Below are 13,782 nucleotides of genomic sequence, written 5' to 3' on the forward strand. Positions count from 1 at the left end.
GAATGTATCCTCTTCAGCATGGGTAACTCTGGGTCTTCCTTTCCTGTGGTGGTCCTCATGAGAGCCAGTTTCATCATAGCACTTTATGGTTTTTGAGACTGCACTTGAAGAAACTTTCAAAGTTGTTGAAATTTTCCGGATTGACTGACCTTCATGTCTTAAAGTAATGATGGACTGTCATTTCTCTATGCTTATTTGAGCTGTTCTTGCCATAATATGGACTTGGTCTTTTTCCAAATTGGGCTATCTTCTCTATTTCATCCCTACCTTGTCATAACACAACTGATTGGCTCAAACACATTAAGAAGGAAATAAATTCCACAAATTAACTTTTAACAAGGCACACCTGTTAATTGAAATGCATTCCAGGTGACTACTTCATGAAGCTTCCTGTGGCTTACCGCGAAGTGGTAGGCCACATCGGGACTGCCGAGTGCTGTCTGTCCTCTGTTGCAACACTCACTACCGAGTTCCAAACTGCCTCTGGAAGCAACATCAGCACATGAAATGGGTTTCCATGGCCAAGCAGCCGCACACAAGCCTAAGATCACCATGCGCAGTGCAAAGCGTCGGCTGGAGAGGTGAAAAGCTCGCCATTGGACTCTGGAGCAGTGGAAATGCGTCCTCTGGAGTGATGAATGACGCTTCACCATCTGGCAGTCTAACGGATGAATCTGGGTTTTGCGGATACCAGGAGAACGCTACCTGCCTAAATACATAGCGCCAACTGTAAAGTTTGGTGGAGGAGGAACAATGGTCTGGGACTGTTTTTCATGGTTTGGGCTAGGCTCCTTAGTTCCAGTGAAGCATACAATGACATTCTAGACGATTCTGTGCTTCCAACTTTGTGGCAACAGTTTGGGGAAGTCCATTTCCTGTTTCAGCATGACAATGCCCCTGTGCACAAAGCGAAGTCCAGAAATGGTTTGTCGAGATCGGTGTGGAAGAACTTGACTGGTTTGCACAGAGCCCTGACCTCAAACCCATCGAACACCTTTGGGATAAATTGGAATGCCAGGCCTAATCGCCCAACATCTGTGCCCGACCTCACTAATGCTCTTGTGCCTGAATGGAAGTAAGTCCTCGCAGCAATGTTTCAACATCTAGAGGAAAGTCTTTCCCCCTTTGCTGTTCTAGCAGCAAAGGGAGGACAACTCTGCATTCATGCCCATGATTTTGGAATGAGGTGTTCGATAAGCAGGTGTCCACATACATTTGGTCATATAGTGTATGTAGACACCGGTTCAGTGCTGGAGATGATGAAAATGATGTTAAAAAGAGGAGGAATTGCCCTTTAACATCATGCTGTTATTGTTTATGCATGTAGATTAATCTCATATCAAGTGTTTGTTTTTGCTGTGATCTCTGTACGAAGAGCACTGTGTTAAGGGTACAGTTGGTTTGATTATGTAGTTTTGAAGAATAAAGAAACAAAGGTTTTAGAAAATGTTGTCCTCACTCCCTGTATCTAGCAGATGAGTTGCTCACAGACACACTATAATCCACAAACGCAAGCTCTGTTATGATATAAGGCATCTTCACTGGAGGGTTGACAACTCAGCGGTTTGGATTGGTTATTTTGGAGTATTGTTATTGATTGATCTGTGACGCCATGAAGGAGCAGGTCAAATGTATTTGGGTGCCTGGGCTGCTGGAAGTGCAACGATAGCGTCCATCCAGGAGATCTCCCTCCCTTATGCTTGAGGCAGCATCCACATTAGGGGCTAATGCGTTTCAAAGGGTTTCAGTCTCTGATGTTAAATGACATATGTAACTTATTTTTTGTATTATTTCTTTCTTAAGAAATGTGCAAATTTAAACTAAATCAGATTAATGTAAGCGTCAATCAGTCTCAATCATGTTGAACATCTGGATGGAATAGCTTTGAAATGTTATTTGAGAGACTAACCTCTAGAGGGCAATGTTTTGCAAGAAGAAATAAAACACTTTTTCAAGTAGTCTAGCCAAGCAAGCCTCTTAAATGACTCCTTACTTACTTTGCTTAAGGTAGTCCATCGCAATTGATGATGACATCCACGACTGCTTGTGGGTTTGCTGATGACTGTATAATCTGATGTGGTATGCACTGTCTGCCACAGTCAGAGCACACAATGGCCCGTTCAGTCCTTTTTTTCCGCTGCCAACTGCACACCTTGTTGGCAGAGCCCACGCCATATGGAATGGTCCGTGGCAACAGTCTCAAGGAAGGCAGGGTTTACCCCACACATCTTTAGTGAGGTCTTCAAGGGATCCTTTAGAGTGCTTTTTCTGCCCAGTGCGACGGCCCAGTTGTAGCTGTCTGTAATGCATCTTTCCCTGGAAGGCGGTCCTCTAGCATCCGAATGGCAAGGCTGAGTTATCTAAGCTGCTGGTGGGTGATGGACGCCTCAATGCTCCTGCTTTTGTTTCTTTGCAGGATCTCTAAGTGTGAAACACGGTCCTGCCAGGTCACTTTCAAAACGCGTTGGAGGCATTTTACGTGAAAGGACTCCAGTTGTTTTAAGTGTCGACTGAAGACTGTCCGTGTTTCACATCCATAAAGGACTGTAGATACACACGCTGCCTGGTAGACTGAAACATTGGTGTCTAGGTGCAGGTTGCTGTTGTTAAAAACTGCTTCCAAGGTATTTAAAGTGTGGTGCAATGGCAAGTGAGGAGTCTGAGATCACAGAGGTCCACCCAACAGTCTTGTCTACGCCAGATAAGGGTGGGGATTACACAGCTGCTGTCACTTCTTCCTTAGAGAGGAGACCTCACACAGAAACACACAAGCTATGTTCTGTGAGTAAAACATCTTCAATGGACTCTTGTAGGACTGCAATAAAGAATGGTGAAAATGCCACCCATGCAGTCACAAGACAGGGTAAATACTTTTTCATTTATTTATTTTTTATCTACAAGAGTGCCCTATAGGGTGAAGGGGCAAAGGGTCTATTTAGAATTCCCAATAACACCCATCTCTGCACTGGGTCTGAATGAGTAAAAACCTGATGAAATATCCATGGCTTTATCAGCTGTGCATTCCATTAAGGCAGGGGGTTTAAACCAATTAGATCCAGTTAGGAGACTTCACAAAAGTTACAATATCTATTTCTGCAATCCATTTCCGTAGCGTACAAAACAAAGTCAAGTGATTAGGCATTTGGCTTTAATATATTTAATTGCAAAATATAATTATATACAGTACATTGTGTAAGGAAAGAGGCTATGCTTTGACTAAGACCCACACCCCTCTCACAGACAGTACAAAGTCTAGTAAGTCTTATGACCAGAGTAAGAGCAGAAATACAATACATAAGCATACATATTTCTTTGTTTCTGAAACTGAATGCAATTCAATGCTTTCAGTGTCATTCACGACAGCATAATAAAAAATGAAACAAACAGTTCTTATACCGTTTAAGTAGAGGAAAGATAAACATTTGTTTTTCCTTCTGTCTTCAGTCAGTGCTCACTGCTACACTGAGCCGGGGGGAAGACCAAATGTTTGTAGTCTTTTGATCAAATGCTTGATTCAACTCTCAGGCATGCGTCGACTGGCTCATCATGGGCGACAGTGGGGACCGTCATTGTCAAGAGGGAGAGAGAGAGAGAGGTTGAGGCGCTGGGAAATAGACAATTCCTGGAAACAGATCTCATAGACTACATGTTGGGCGTAGGCTACCCACCCATTGTGTCTAGTCCCTGACCCCAACACAGACTGATGCTTGGCCAAACCCCTTCATCATGGCCTTCCTACACCCACCCCATACCACATACATTCTTAACCCTACACTCGGGGGCAAAGAGGGCTCTCAAATATACACAAAACACATTCAAGGACAGGAAAGCTACCAGGTGAGAGGGTACATCACGTTTTGTTCTGTAGTTACATACAGAAATAAACATGATGGAGATCCTATACGGATAACTACACTCTTAGAAAAAAGGGTTCCAAAAGGGTTCTTCGGCTGTCCCCATAGGAGAACCCTTTTTGGTTCTATGCACAACTCTTTTGGGTTCCATGTAGTGCCCTCTGTGGAAAGGGTTCTACTTTGAACCAAAAGGGGTTCTATTAAAAGGGTTCTACCTGGAATCAAAAAAGGTTCTTCAATGGGTTCTATGAGGACAGCCGAAGAACCCTTTTAGGTTCTAGTTAGCACCTTTTTTCCTGAGTGTACAGACCATGAGCCACACGGTTCCGTGTGGCTCAGTTGGTAGAGCATGGTGTTTGCAACACCAGGGTTGTGGGTTCGATTCCCACGGGGGACCAGTACGGGGGGAAAAAATGTATGAAATGCATGAAATGTATGCATTCGCTACTGTAAGTCTGCTAAATGACTAAAATGTAAATGGAGAGTGGGAATTCCTCAAACAGAATTCCTTTGTCATTGGTTATCAACTCAATTGGAATGTCCAGCAATGCAACACTCACGTTTTCCCAGCCAGAGGGCAGGAATTCCACTATATAAAATAAAAATATTGTAAAACATGTAACTATTTTAGCATAGTCGCTGTTAGGGTTCACATCTGGGACAGGATGGCGATGGTGATGGAATGGATTGTCAAGAATGACATAAGTCCATAAACCCTACTATCTTACATACTTTCCTAAGGTGTGTAGGGAGTCGAAACGTTTGCATAGCTGTCACCACTTTTGGTTAGAGGAGCATCGAGGAATGAGGAGAAGATGAGTTTTCAAGAAGCAACCCAGAGGATGTTGACCTGACACGCTACACAACACAGATGGACCCTTTCTTGAACCCCTGTATCCTTGGACGATGCTCATGTGGTACAACTCATTCTGTATCAGTGCATCCAAAAAGGTAATGTGTCAGGTGTTTGGGCTGTGAGGTTGTTTTGATAGGACTCCACAGAGATATGCCAATCATCAGAGGGTGGAAGATGATAAGCAGTTCTCTGTAAAATAGTTGAGTCAATGGCCCCAGTCTTGAATCCTCAGGGGATGGAGAGAGTGAGTCTGAACATGGAGGTGAGGCAGGGTGGATGAGGACTGATCCAGGACGTCCTATCAGGAGCTGCCATCTCCGTTCTTGGTCTTGAGCACCACCAGGACCACCATGATGGGGATGAGGCAGATGGGGGTCATCACCAGGGCAAACACGATGCTGGGCGGCGGGTCGCTCAGCGCCTCGTTGGGACAGTCCCGGAAGAACCTGGAGTGGATGTTTACAAACTCATTCTCCACCATCCTGTTGGGCCAGGGGATCAGCAGACACTCTGCTATCTCCTCCGTGCACATGGTGAAGGTGTTATACATCCTACAGGGAGGGATAGGAGGGGTACTATTAGTACAAGGGAGGGCAACGTTATGTGCTCTGAAAGACATTATTAAGAGTTTCATGGTATGGATTTATCATTAATGAGTGAGTTAACTCTGATTTCACTTGACTATGTGTTGGGTTTCTCAAAACTACTGTTTGAACTAAGCATGTGATAATGCAAGACCAATGGCATGATACGTTGGATCAGAAACAAATTCAACAGAATAGTAAGTGGATTAAAATAAGCATTTAGGCCTACCTCTTCACATTGTTCCAGTTGCACCAGTCTGTGTTGTTTAATGACTCCATGCCACCTACAAAATGACTGTAGCAGGTTTCCTTAAATAAGGTCGCGTAGCACTCCGTCCTTGGGGGATACGCCTCACAAACCTCACAGTATTGTTCACAGTTAACATACTTATTCCCACAACCTGTACAATAAGAGAAAGAGAGAGAGAGGATACTGCAACGTTAGAAAATCAGTTCTTTGAAATTATTCAATCATCTAAAATGAATCCATAAAATGAAGGATTAGAAGAATGTCTAGAAGATTCATGGTTACACATTATTACTAACAAGTCCCAGTCTAATCATATGTTGATTTAACAGCAAGCGGAAACAGCAGCGTCACCTCTGATTCAACACTATTAACTGGCCTACATGTAGAGTCAGAAAAGTAATAATGGCCCACCTAATCCACTGGAGAATCCTCTCTCTTCGGGGATAACATCTAAGAAGAGAAAATGACAATTCATTTGTATACATTTGACTGACCAATGGTTATAATCACAACAGAAATGTCTGTTAAAAACAGCCTCTCATACAGACACACTGAACAGCGGTGTCATTCAACATCTTTTTTAAAGAACGATCAAATCTTCTAAAAATGTTTTTGAAATGATCAATGTAACATTTAAGATCCCAATCAAAACGAAGCATGCAATGAATGTTATCTTTACTGCCGCACATCGTGTCAGCAACTCAATCTGAATGTCCAGCAACGCGAGACGTGCGTTCGCTGCCGCCCGGGCCGAGCCCACACACTCACCAGAAAGAACAGAGAGGAGCACCGCAAAGAAAACAAGCGCTCCCTTCATGTCAGAGAAAGTGAACATAGGAGAGTTTCCCCTACTGACTGACGACCATCTAGACTGAGCCTGAACTTCTAACACCGAGCCCTGCAAGGCATAACAGGAAACTAGACAGGGGTGGAAGCAGCTAGACGCGGCATTACCCTCGGTTACCAGATGTCAGATCGGTGTTACCCGCTGTTAGGTTACCAGATGTTCCTCGAGGATCTGTCTGTCTGCCCTGCGCCTTGGCAGCAAGCTCTTCCCCTCTCCAGTGCATTTCTTTAGGACTGTCTTGCCTTTTAAAGGGGTGGAGGCTCTCAAATAAAAGTGAGCACACCCAAGTTGGGCTGGACTCACATCTGAAAACCCTTTACTCTTTAACTCTAGTTCTGCTTTTTAGTCTCCATTTCTCACAGTCAAAGGCCTGGCCGACTTGCAGCTTGTGATTTATTTGCCTTGAGTGCTGCCTCTGCCAAATCGGAAACATAAGTAAACATTTAGGACCAGGGCGTTTAGGGTGGATGTAATCATGACTACGCACGGGTGTGCTGTGCAGACAGCTGTGGATTCATATCTGGGTTAATGTGATCATATCTGGAAGTCGTTATTAGAGTCAGCCAGCTGTTTGCCACAGGCAAGTAATGCAAATCTCCAACTCACTAGGACTTTCAGCGTTCACACAATAGGATAAGCCTGGGAATATGGGTGGACTCCTCCTGGATCTTTATGTAGTACCTGAGCCATGTGGAGCTGCATGACTGTTACAACAGCAGACTACTGTCTCGGTGTCATACTGCTTTTCAAAGACAACGCATTAGACCACTTCTTCATCATCAATAAAACGATTATTCATATCTCAAGCTCCTTATCAAAAAGGATGTTTTTCAAAATAACAAGTCTTTGTCGATTACTGGGATGAAATAATAACATTTAAAGTGACTTTAAAAAGATTTAGAAGATATATTCTCAGCACTATCTATGCTACACAATGTGGTTGGGCCCCTGAACACATCTGTTCGCTGAGCAACGGTTTTGATTTAGTAATGACATCAGGAAATGTGTCTTTTCAGCAGAGGAGGAGCTCAGCGTTGGGTGAGTTGGAGGGGAGCGGAGAGAGAAAAAAAGGAAATCGTAGGGTGAGGAACAGTGAAGGGGGACTAGCTGCTCCAAAGTTCCTGTTGTTTCACAACTCTAGAGTTCTTGTTTTGAACATAGCCATCACATGGGGCGAATGGTTAACAAATACAGGAAGTGCAGACCAGGTGGGGGGGCTGCCTGTAACTAGGTTTCAGTTAACCTTTGACCCCAGACAATTATGGGCCTTATGTCAGCTGCTGCTAACCCCATTGTTGGGGACCTCCCCACAGGTTTGTCTTGGCTTCACGTTATGCTAGAAGCCTAGGACTCTTGGCAGAGAGCTGCATCTCGGTTGTCTTAAATGTTTTTAAGAGGTTGGCCAGTTCTGTTCTGAACCCATGTGTTTACAGTGCTTGTCCAACAAAGTCCCCCATTGATTCAAATATAATTTCACATCAAAGTGTTGCGCGATAGAGAAACCTTGATGCTAATGTTTGTTTAGAACATTAATGGGGTGTTACACCATTACAAACATTTCCAACATAATCCAACTGTGATCATTATGTTGTGTAATACCAATATTGTGAAATAGGTGTTAAATTGTTTCCTATAAAGTTTCCAATTAATCTGGTAACTTACCGTTGTATTCGTAGTTTGCATATGTTGTTGAGTCATGCCGTGAAGTGAAACCTAATTGATGAGAATAGCATACTGTTTAATCAAAGTATTGATGTAAATGTAGTCATCAGTACATTTACATTATAGTCATTTAGCAGACACTCTTATCCAGAGCGACTTACATTAGTGAGTGCATACATTTTCATACTTTTTTGTACAGGTCCCCTGTTGGAATAAACCCCACAACCCTGGTGTTGCAAGAGCCATGCTCTACAAACTGAGCCACACGGGACCCCAAAGGGACCCCCATCAAAGTGAAGACAGTCTAACAAAAAACATTTGTTGTTGTTCCCTTGGTCTTTAACACTAGTTGACATAGATGAGTTGTGTTAGTTGATGTAGAGACCATGAGAAGAGGACAACAGTTATTTACCTGGTGTGGTAGCTTGTGGCGCCTCGTTAGGTCCTATCAGACCAGTTGCTGTAGAGCTCAGTGCTACAGGAACAGACACAAAACAGGGACAATGTCAATGGAGAGTTCTTTACAGAAAAGTGTGCACTCACATTCTCCCACGTGCACAGTCAGCGAAATAAACAAAGACAAACACAAGCAAGTAGAAATACAGAAATGAGTAGACAGATGTGTATTTTTTACATATAGAAGACTGATGAACATATAGGACAGACAGAAAGAGAGGAGTGGGAAAGAGAGACAAATGAAGAGAGAGCTGGTCAGTGGCAAGGAGTGTATCCTCCCTTTGTTCTCTGAATAAAGTCTGAAAACAGTTCAGTTCAGCCATTTCCTCAAACACAAACTATTTCATTTAGTCTTTGAATAACTTGGTTTGTTTTGTTTTTTGAAGTAGAGGGACCTGATCTGGGAAATTGAGTCTAAAGTTGAGGTGTTCCTTATTAAACCGTTATTGTGACATTGTGTTCTGTGAAGACTGTGATTATCTCAATCACATATCTTGTGTATTTGTTGGTAAAAACCGATCATATAAATTAGAACAACAATCTGCTTAAAATCTTCAAGAAAGACACCAGATCCATAACATCATCATACCTATATTTAACCTCTGTTTCTTCACCATTGGAGCATGAAAATGTTTTTAACAAATCAAAATCACTTAGTTTAGGCTACTTAAAACAAGAATCTAATATTAGATCTGCCAAGCTCTTACTACAATCCCTTACTTCAGCGTGCGCTTCTAAGCATTCCACTTACTGTAAGAGGTGAAATCTAGGGCAATATTTTACATACTTTTTCTCTCAGTAGTTCAACATACTTCTCCATACCCCTGGCCGTCTTTATATACATATAGTACTCTGTAAATCATCTACTTACCCCAGAGAAGAAGAGGCAGAAAGCAGCAAGAAGAAGACACGGGAGACGGATTAGGGGCTTTCATTTCTGCCTGACACTGCTCTGTTCCTCTTCCCTGGTGGACCCAGATTACATATCTCAACCTTTCTGCAGGAAAGCTCTATAAAACAACAGGAAGCTCTCATTTCCTAGGATGGGCGGCTTGGGCGGGTTCCCACAATGGGACAGATAGCCCCAGACAGGGGGAGAGCTACTGTAGCCCACTACCACTTACAATACAATCCATCTCTCTCCTATTCTCTCTCTCTCCTTCTCACCCGACTCCTCTCTCTCTCTCTCTCTTTCTTTCTTTCTCTCGCTCTCTCCCTCACACTCTTTTCCCTAGTTTCTCTCTCTCTGTCTCTCTCTCTTCTATGCTTCCTCACACTCTATTAGACGTTGAGTTTGGAAGGAACACTAGTCACTGAAGGTCTTCATTTTGAAAATAGACTGCTGACTAGCTGATGACCCTGTACCTTTCTCACTTGCTCACATTCTGTGATTAAACTGATTTGCAGACCAATATGTGTTCCAATACGCTGTAAAACCATTTTTGCTCTAAATGTGTTGATTCAACTTAAAATACTCACTGCAACCAGCTGCAATACAATTTCCAGTTTGCTCAACATTTGGGTATATTATCAATGACGTTGAAATGTCGGTTGGAGCATAATTAGAGTGTGCGTCTTTCTTTCTTTTTACATATTAGCAAAACCAACATAAATTCTCAAGTTGAATTGTATGTTCACTCAACTTAAGATTTTAGGTTGAGGGAACATACATTTCAACTTGAGAGTTCATTTTGGTTCAGCTACAATAATATGCCCAAATGTTGAGCAAACTAGAAATCACATTGCAGCTGAACTATTTAAGCTGAACCAGTGTAGCGAATTCAGGTATAGCACCGACCAGGACACAAACCCTGGTCCAACGACTGTCCAACCAACACCTTAGCAGTTACACCAAGATATCCGAAGTTGGCTGAACTATAATATAGAAGATTGTTCAACTATGGAAAAGGTTTTGTTATTGACAGATGGCAGTTATATTTCTTATTTTGGATGAGTAAAGTATGTTAATGATATAGAGTCCCCTTTGACTCCTTTCCAGTTTCAGTCATGATTCAATTAATGGGCCAGACAGTGGATTCTTTTAAATCACCACAGACCAGATAAACAGGTGAAACAATCTCAATAATGGTTTGAGCAAATCAACAAACTTTTTTTGCTATATGTGGTTTAAAGCATCATATTTCAGCCTCTGAAGTAAATGGTTTAGTTGTAAACTGGTCCCTCAAATACATCTGACATTGACCTAAAATCATTGGGTTAGAGTAGTATCATGCCAGCTCAACAATTTACCAATTCCAAGTCCAACCAGAATGGATATGTACGCTCCAGGGACATTTTTCTGAGTTGCATTCTTTACACAAATATCTTTCTTTGAAACACAAAAATACAGCCTGCTAGACTTCAGCTGTCAAAAAGGTGTGGCTGTCTATTCATATAGACTGGATATACACTGAGTGTACAAAACATTAGGAACACATGCTCTTTCCATGACATAGACTGACCAGGTGAATCCAGGTGAAAGCTAAGATCTCTTATTGACGTCACTTATTAAATCCACTTCAATCAGTGTAGTTGAACGGGGTATGAGCGGGGTATGGTAGTAGGTGCGAGGTGCACCGGTTTGAGTGTGTCAAGAACTGCAACGCTGCTGGGTTTTTCATGCTCAACAGTTTCCTGTGTGCATCAAGAACAGTCCCCCAAAGAAGAACATCCAGCCAACTTGACACAACTGTAGAAAGCATTGGAGTCAACATGGGCCAGCATCCCTGTGGAACACTTTCAACAACTTGCAGAGTCCATGCCTCAACAAATTGAGGCTGTTCTGAGGGCAAAAGTGGGTGCAACTCATTATTGGGAAGGTGTTCCTAATGTTTTGTACACTCAGTGTAGCTTGCTTGAAGTGGAACTATTTTTAAGATGTATCCTCAATGTTGATTCACAGTAATTGAGATCACAAAGGCTGAAATGAATAGCTTCAACATGCTCTTTGACAACACAAACTGTCAATAAAAAAATGTGATGCTATTTTGTTATGTCTCAAGGCTAGAGCTCCTCGTGAGAAACAGACGGAGCTGAATCAAGTTTGTAAGGAAACTTATATCAACTTCACTTTGTTTGTAGGGAAACGTTTAACACTAACAGTGAAGTGTACATAAGTCAAATATGATTTGGGTTTTCTGTCACTGTCAGCACAAGGTGTGTTGGGGAGGTCCCAGCTGGTGATGAGAGGAGATATGTTTTGGTGTTTCTGTATTTATTATGTGAGGTAATGGCTGATGACAAATCTCTCCCCCCAGCAGTAGTTCTGTGGAATGTCTCAACCCCTGCAAGGCTGTCATTGGCATATCCACAGAGCTGCTGTAGTACATTGAGACACTGCTGGGCCCTCCAGTACACACAAAGAATGACGCATTCATGATGCATTCATCCACGTCACTGATGTACTGTCTGCCTCAGCTGGGACTGAGCTTGCTAGGACTCTGGGCCAAAATGACTTCCACATTTCAACACAGATCAATGATTTGTTTTTCTTTTTACAACTGATTGAATAAACCTCCAACGTTTAAGGACTTGAGTACATTAGCTAATCTGAATCTGCGCAGAGCCATCAAGGGATAATGCAACACATGTCATCTGTACGATTGGTGCCATCGTAGAATTTTCACCATGAACTCAGCTACACTTCTTCTCTCTCTAGCTGATCAGCTTCCACCAAACAATTCCATTGGGAGGCTCAAATAAAGGTTCAATGGGCTACAAGACACAAGCATATTTGAGGAATGTCGGAAAACTCTTAGCTCAGTACCTCAATGAGAGAATTATTTGAGATGATTAATAACTGTGTAATGTATTTCATCAGCTGCACCGATAGGCCTCTGAACTGATCCATCTCCACTCTCACATCTGACGATAGAAAACCCTCTTTCCAGGTGCCAAGTGTTACACACACCGTTTACATTAACAACTTTCCGCTGATAAGGGCCTCCCCCTCAAGCATATCTTCCTGCTTTCTCATGTTGGCTATTGTTTCACTGTCCAGTATAAACTCGCCACGGCCCAGATCAAGCACCAACGTGGATGTGCCAGGAAAGAGAGAGAACGGGGGGAAAAAAACGCACCGTAGAAGAGCACTGTAGGTGACACACTGAAACAGCCTTACTGTCTGCAGTGTCAGAATTACGGATCAGGGGCTGTATGTATCAAGCATCTCAGAGTAGGAGTGCTGATCTAGGATCTAAAAGGCAAGTTAGCAAGTCAGCGCTCCTACTCTGAGATGCTTCATGGCACCAGGAATACACAGCCAATAACTATGAGTGAGAATCAGAACTAATTGAACACAAAAATGATTCCATTGTAGGTGGCCTGGACATACTGTGCTAAATGTGAATCAATGATCAATAAATGATCAATAAGGCCCGACGATACACAGTAAAGACTGAGCATATGGTTTACGTCAAAAGACAGCAACTAGACACATTTTGAAGATGGTTTCATTACTTAATCACTCTTTTATTCTGGTTTGCCTGGTGTTTTGAAGATGATTTCATTACTTAATCACTATTTTATTCTGGTTGGGCCTGGTGTGTTGAAGTGGATTATGTTATCCTTGTCCATCCTGTTGCTTGTCATTCGGCCCACCCCTGTTTTATCACTTACACTATCACCCAATGGCCCGATCATAAACCAGCCGTAGACTTGTCATTCTACACCCTGGAAGAAATGTAGGCCTAATATAGTGATATTGGTACAACTGTAATATAATGGAGAACTTTAATAAAAGTAGCCCTACAGTGCCATCTTGTGTATGGAAAAAAGGACAGCAGGGTTCACTTTCATCAGCAGTTTTGTTAGTTTTCACTCCTACCTACTTAATTTATAAAGCATCATGATGTAATATGTATCTATTAACTGTTTCTATGGTATTTATGAACACTCTATAATTGATTAAGATGTGCATAGAGTCTTTCCTTTCTATCTTCCAGACAGTTATTTGCCTTTTAATTTAAACAGACATAGTGTATCATAAAAAAGCAGTACGTCTCTAATAGTAGCCCAGGCTACTGTTCAAAGAGCACTGACTGTTGAACACAGCTAACATGGGTCAGGCCGGGCCGCTGGGTTCTCTGTGTTACTGGATCAGGCGAGTTCTCCTTCCTCTGAGAATCACGTGACTGTGAGTAGCGTGCCACAGCCCCAGCTCGCACTGCGCACCCGCCCCTTGAGAGGAGGAAAACAACATGCGCTAGACAGGAGGCTGGAGGAGCTTCCTCTGCCATGATATCATCAGCATGGTCCTCCTCTTCCATGAAGGA

General features: G+C 42.6%; 1 protein-coding gene across 2 annotated transcripts; it reads right to left on the bottom strand.

Moving 5' to 3' along the window:
- Positions 1-3,141: 3,141 nt before the first annotated feature.
- LOC106601043 (receptor activity-modifying protein 1) lies at positions 3,142-9,680 on the bottom strand. Of its 2 annotated transcripts, XM_014192918.3 has the most exons (6): positions 9,381-9,680; positions 8,466-8,528; positions 8,054-8,104; positions 5,956-5,994; positions 5,524-5,695; positions 3,142-5,261 (listed from the first exon to the last, which is right to left on the bottom strand). In XM_014192918.3, the coding sequence occupies exons 1-6, from the start codon at positions 9,442-9,444 to the stop codon at positions 5,012-5,014; spliced, it is 639 nt and encodes a 212-aa protein (XP_014048393.1). In that variant the 5' UTR covers positions 9,445-9,680; the 3' UTR covers positions 3,142-5,011. The 2 variants fall into 2 exon arrangements, with proteins under 2 accessions (XP_014048393.1, XP_014048394.1); XM_014192919.3 differs by lacking the exons at positions 8,054-8,104; positions 8,466-8,528; positions 9,381-9,680 and adding an exon at positions 6,313-6,821.
- Positions 9,681-13,782: the final 4,102 nt, after the last annotated feature.

Source organism: Salmo salar, chromosome 03 (assembly GCF_965601325.2).
Source record: "Salmo salar chromosome 03, fSalSal1, whole genome shotgun sequence".
Taxonomy (NCBI): Eukaryota; Metazoa; Chordata; class Actinopteri; order Salmoniformes; family Salmonidae; genus Salmo; species Salmo salar.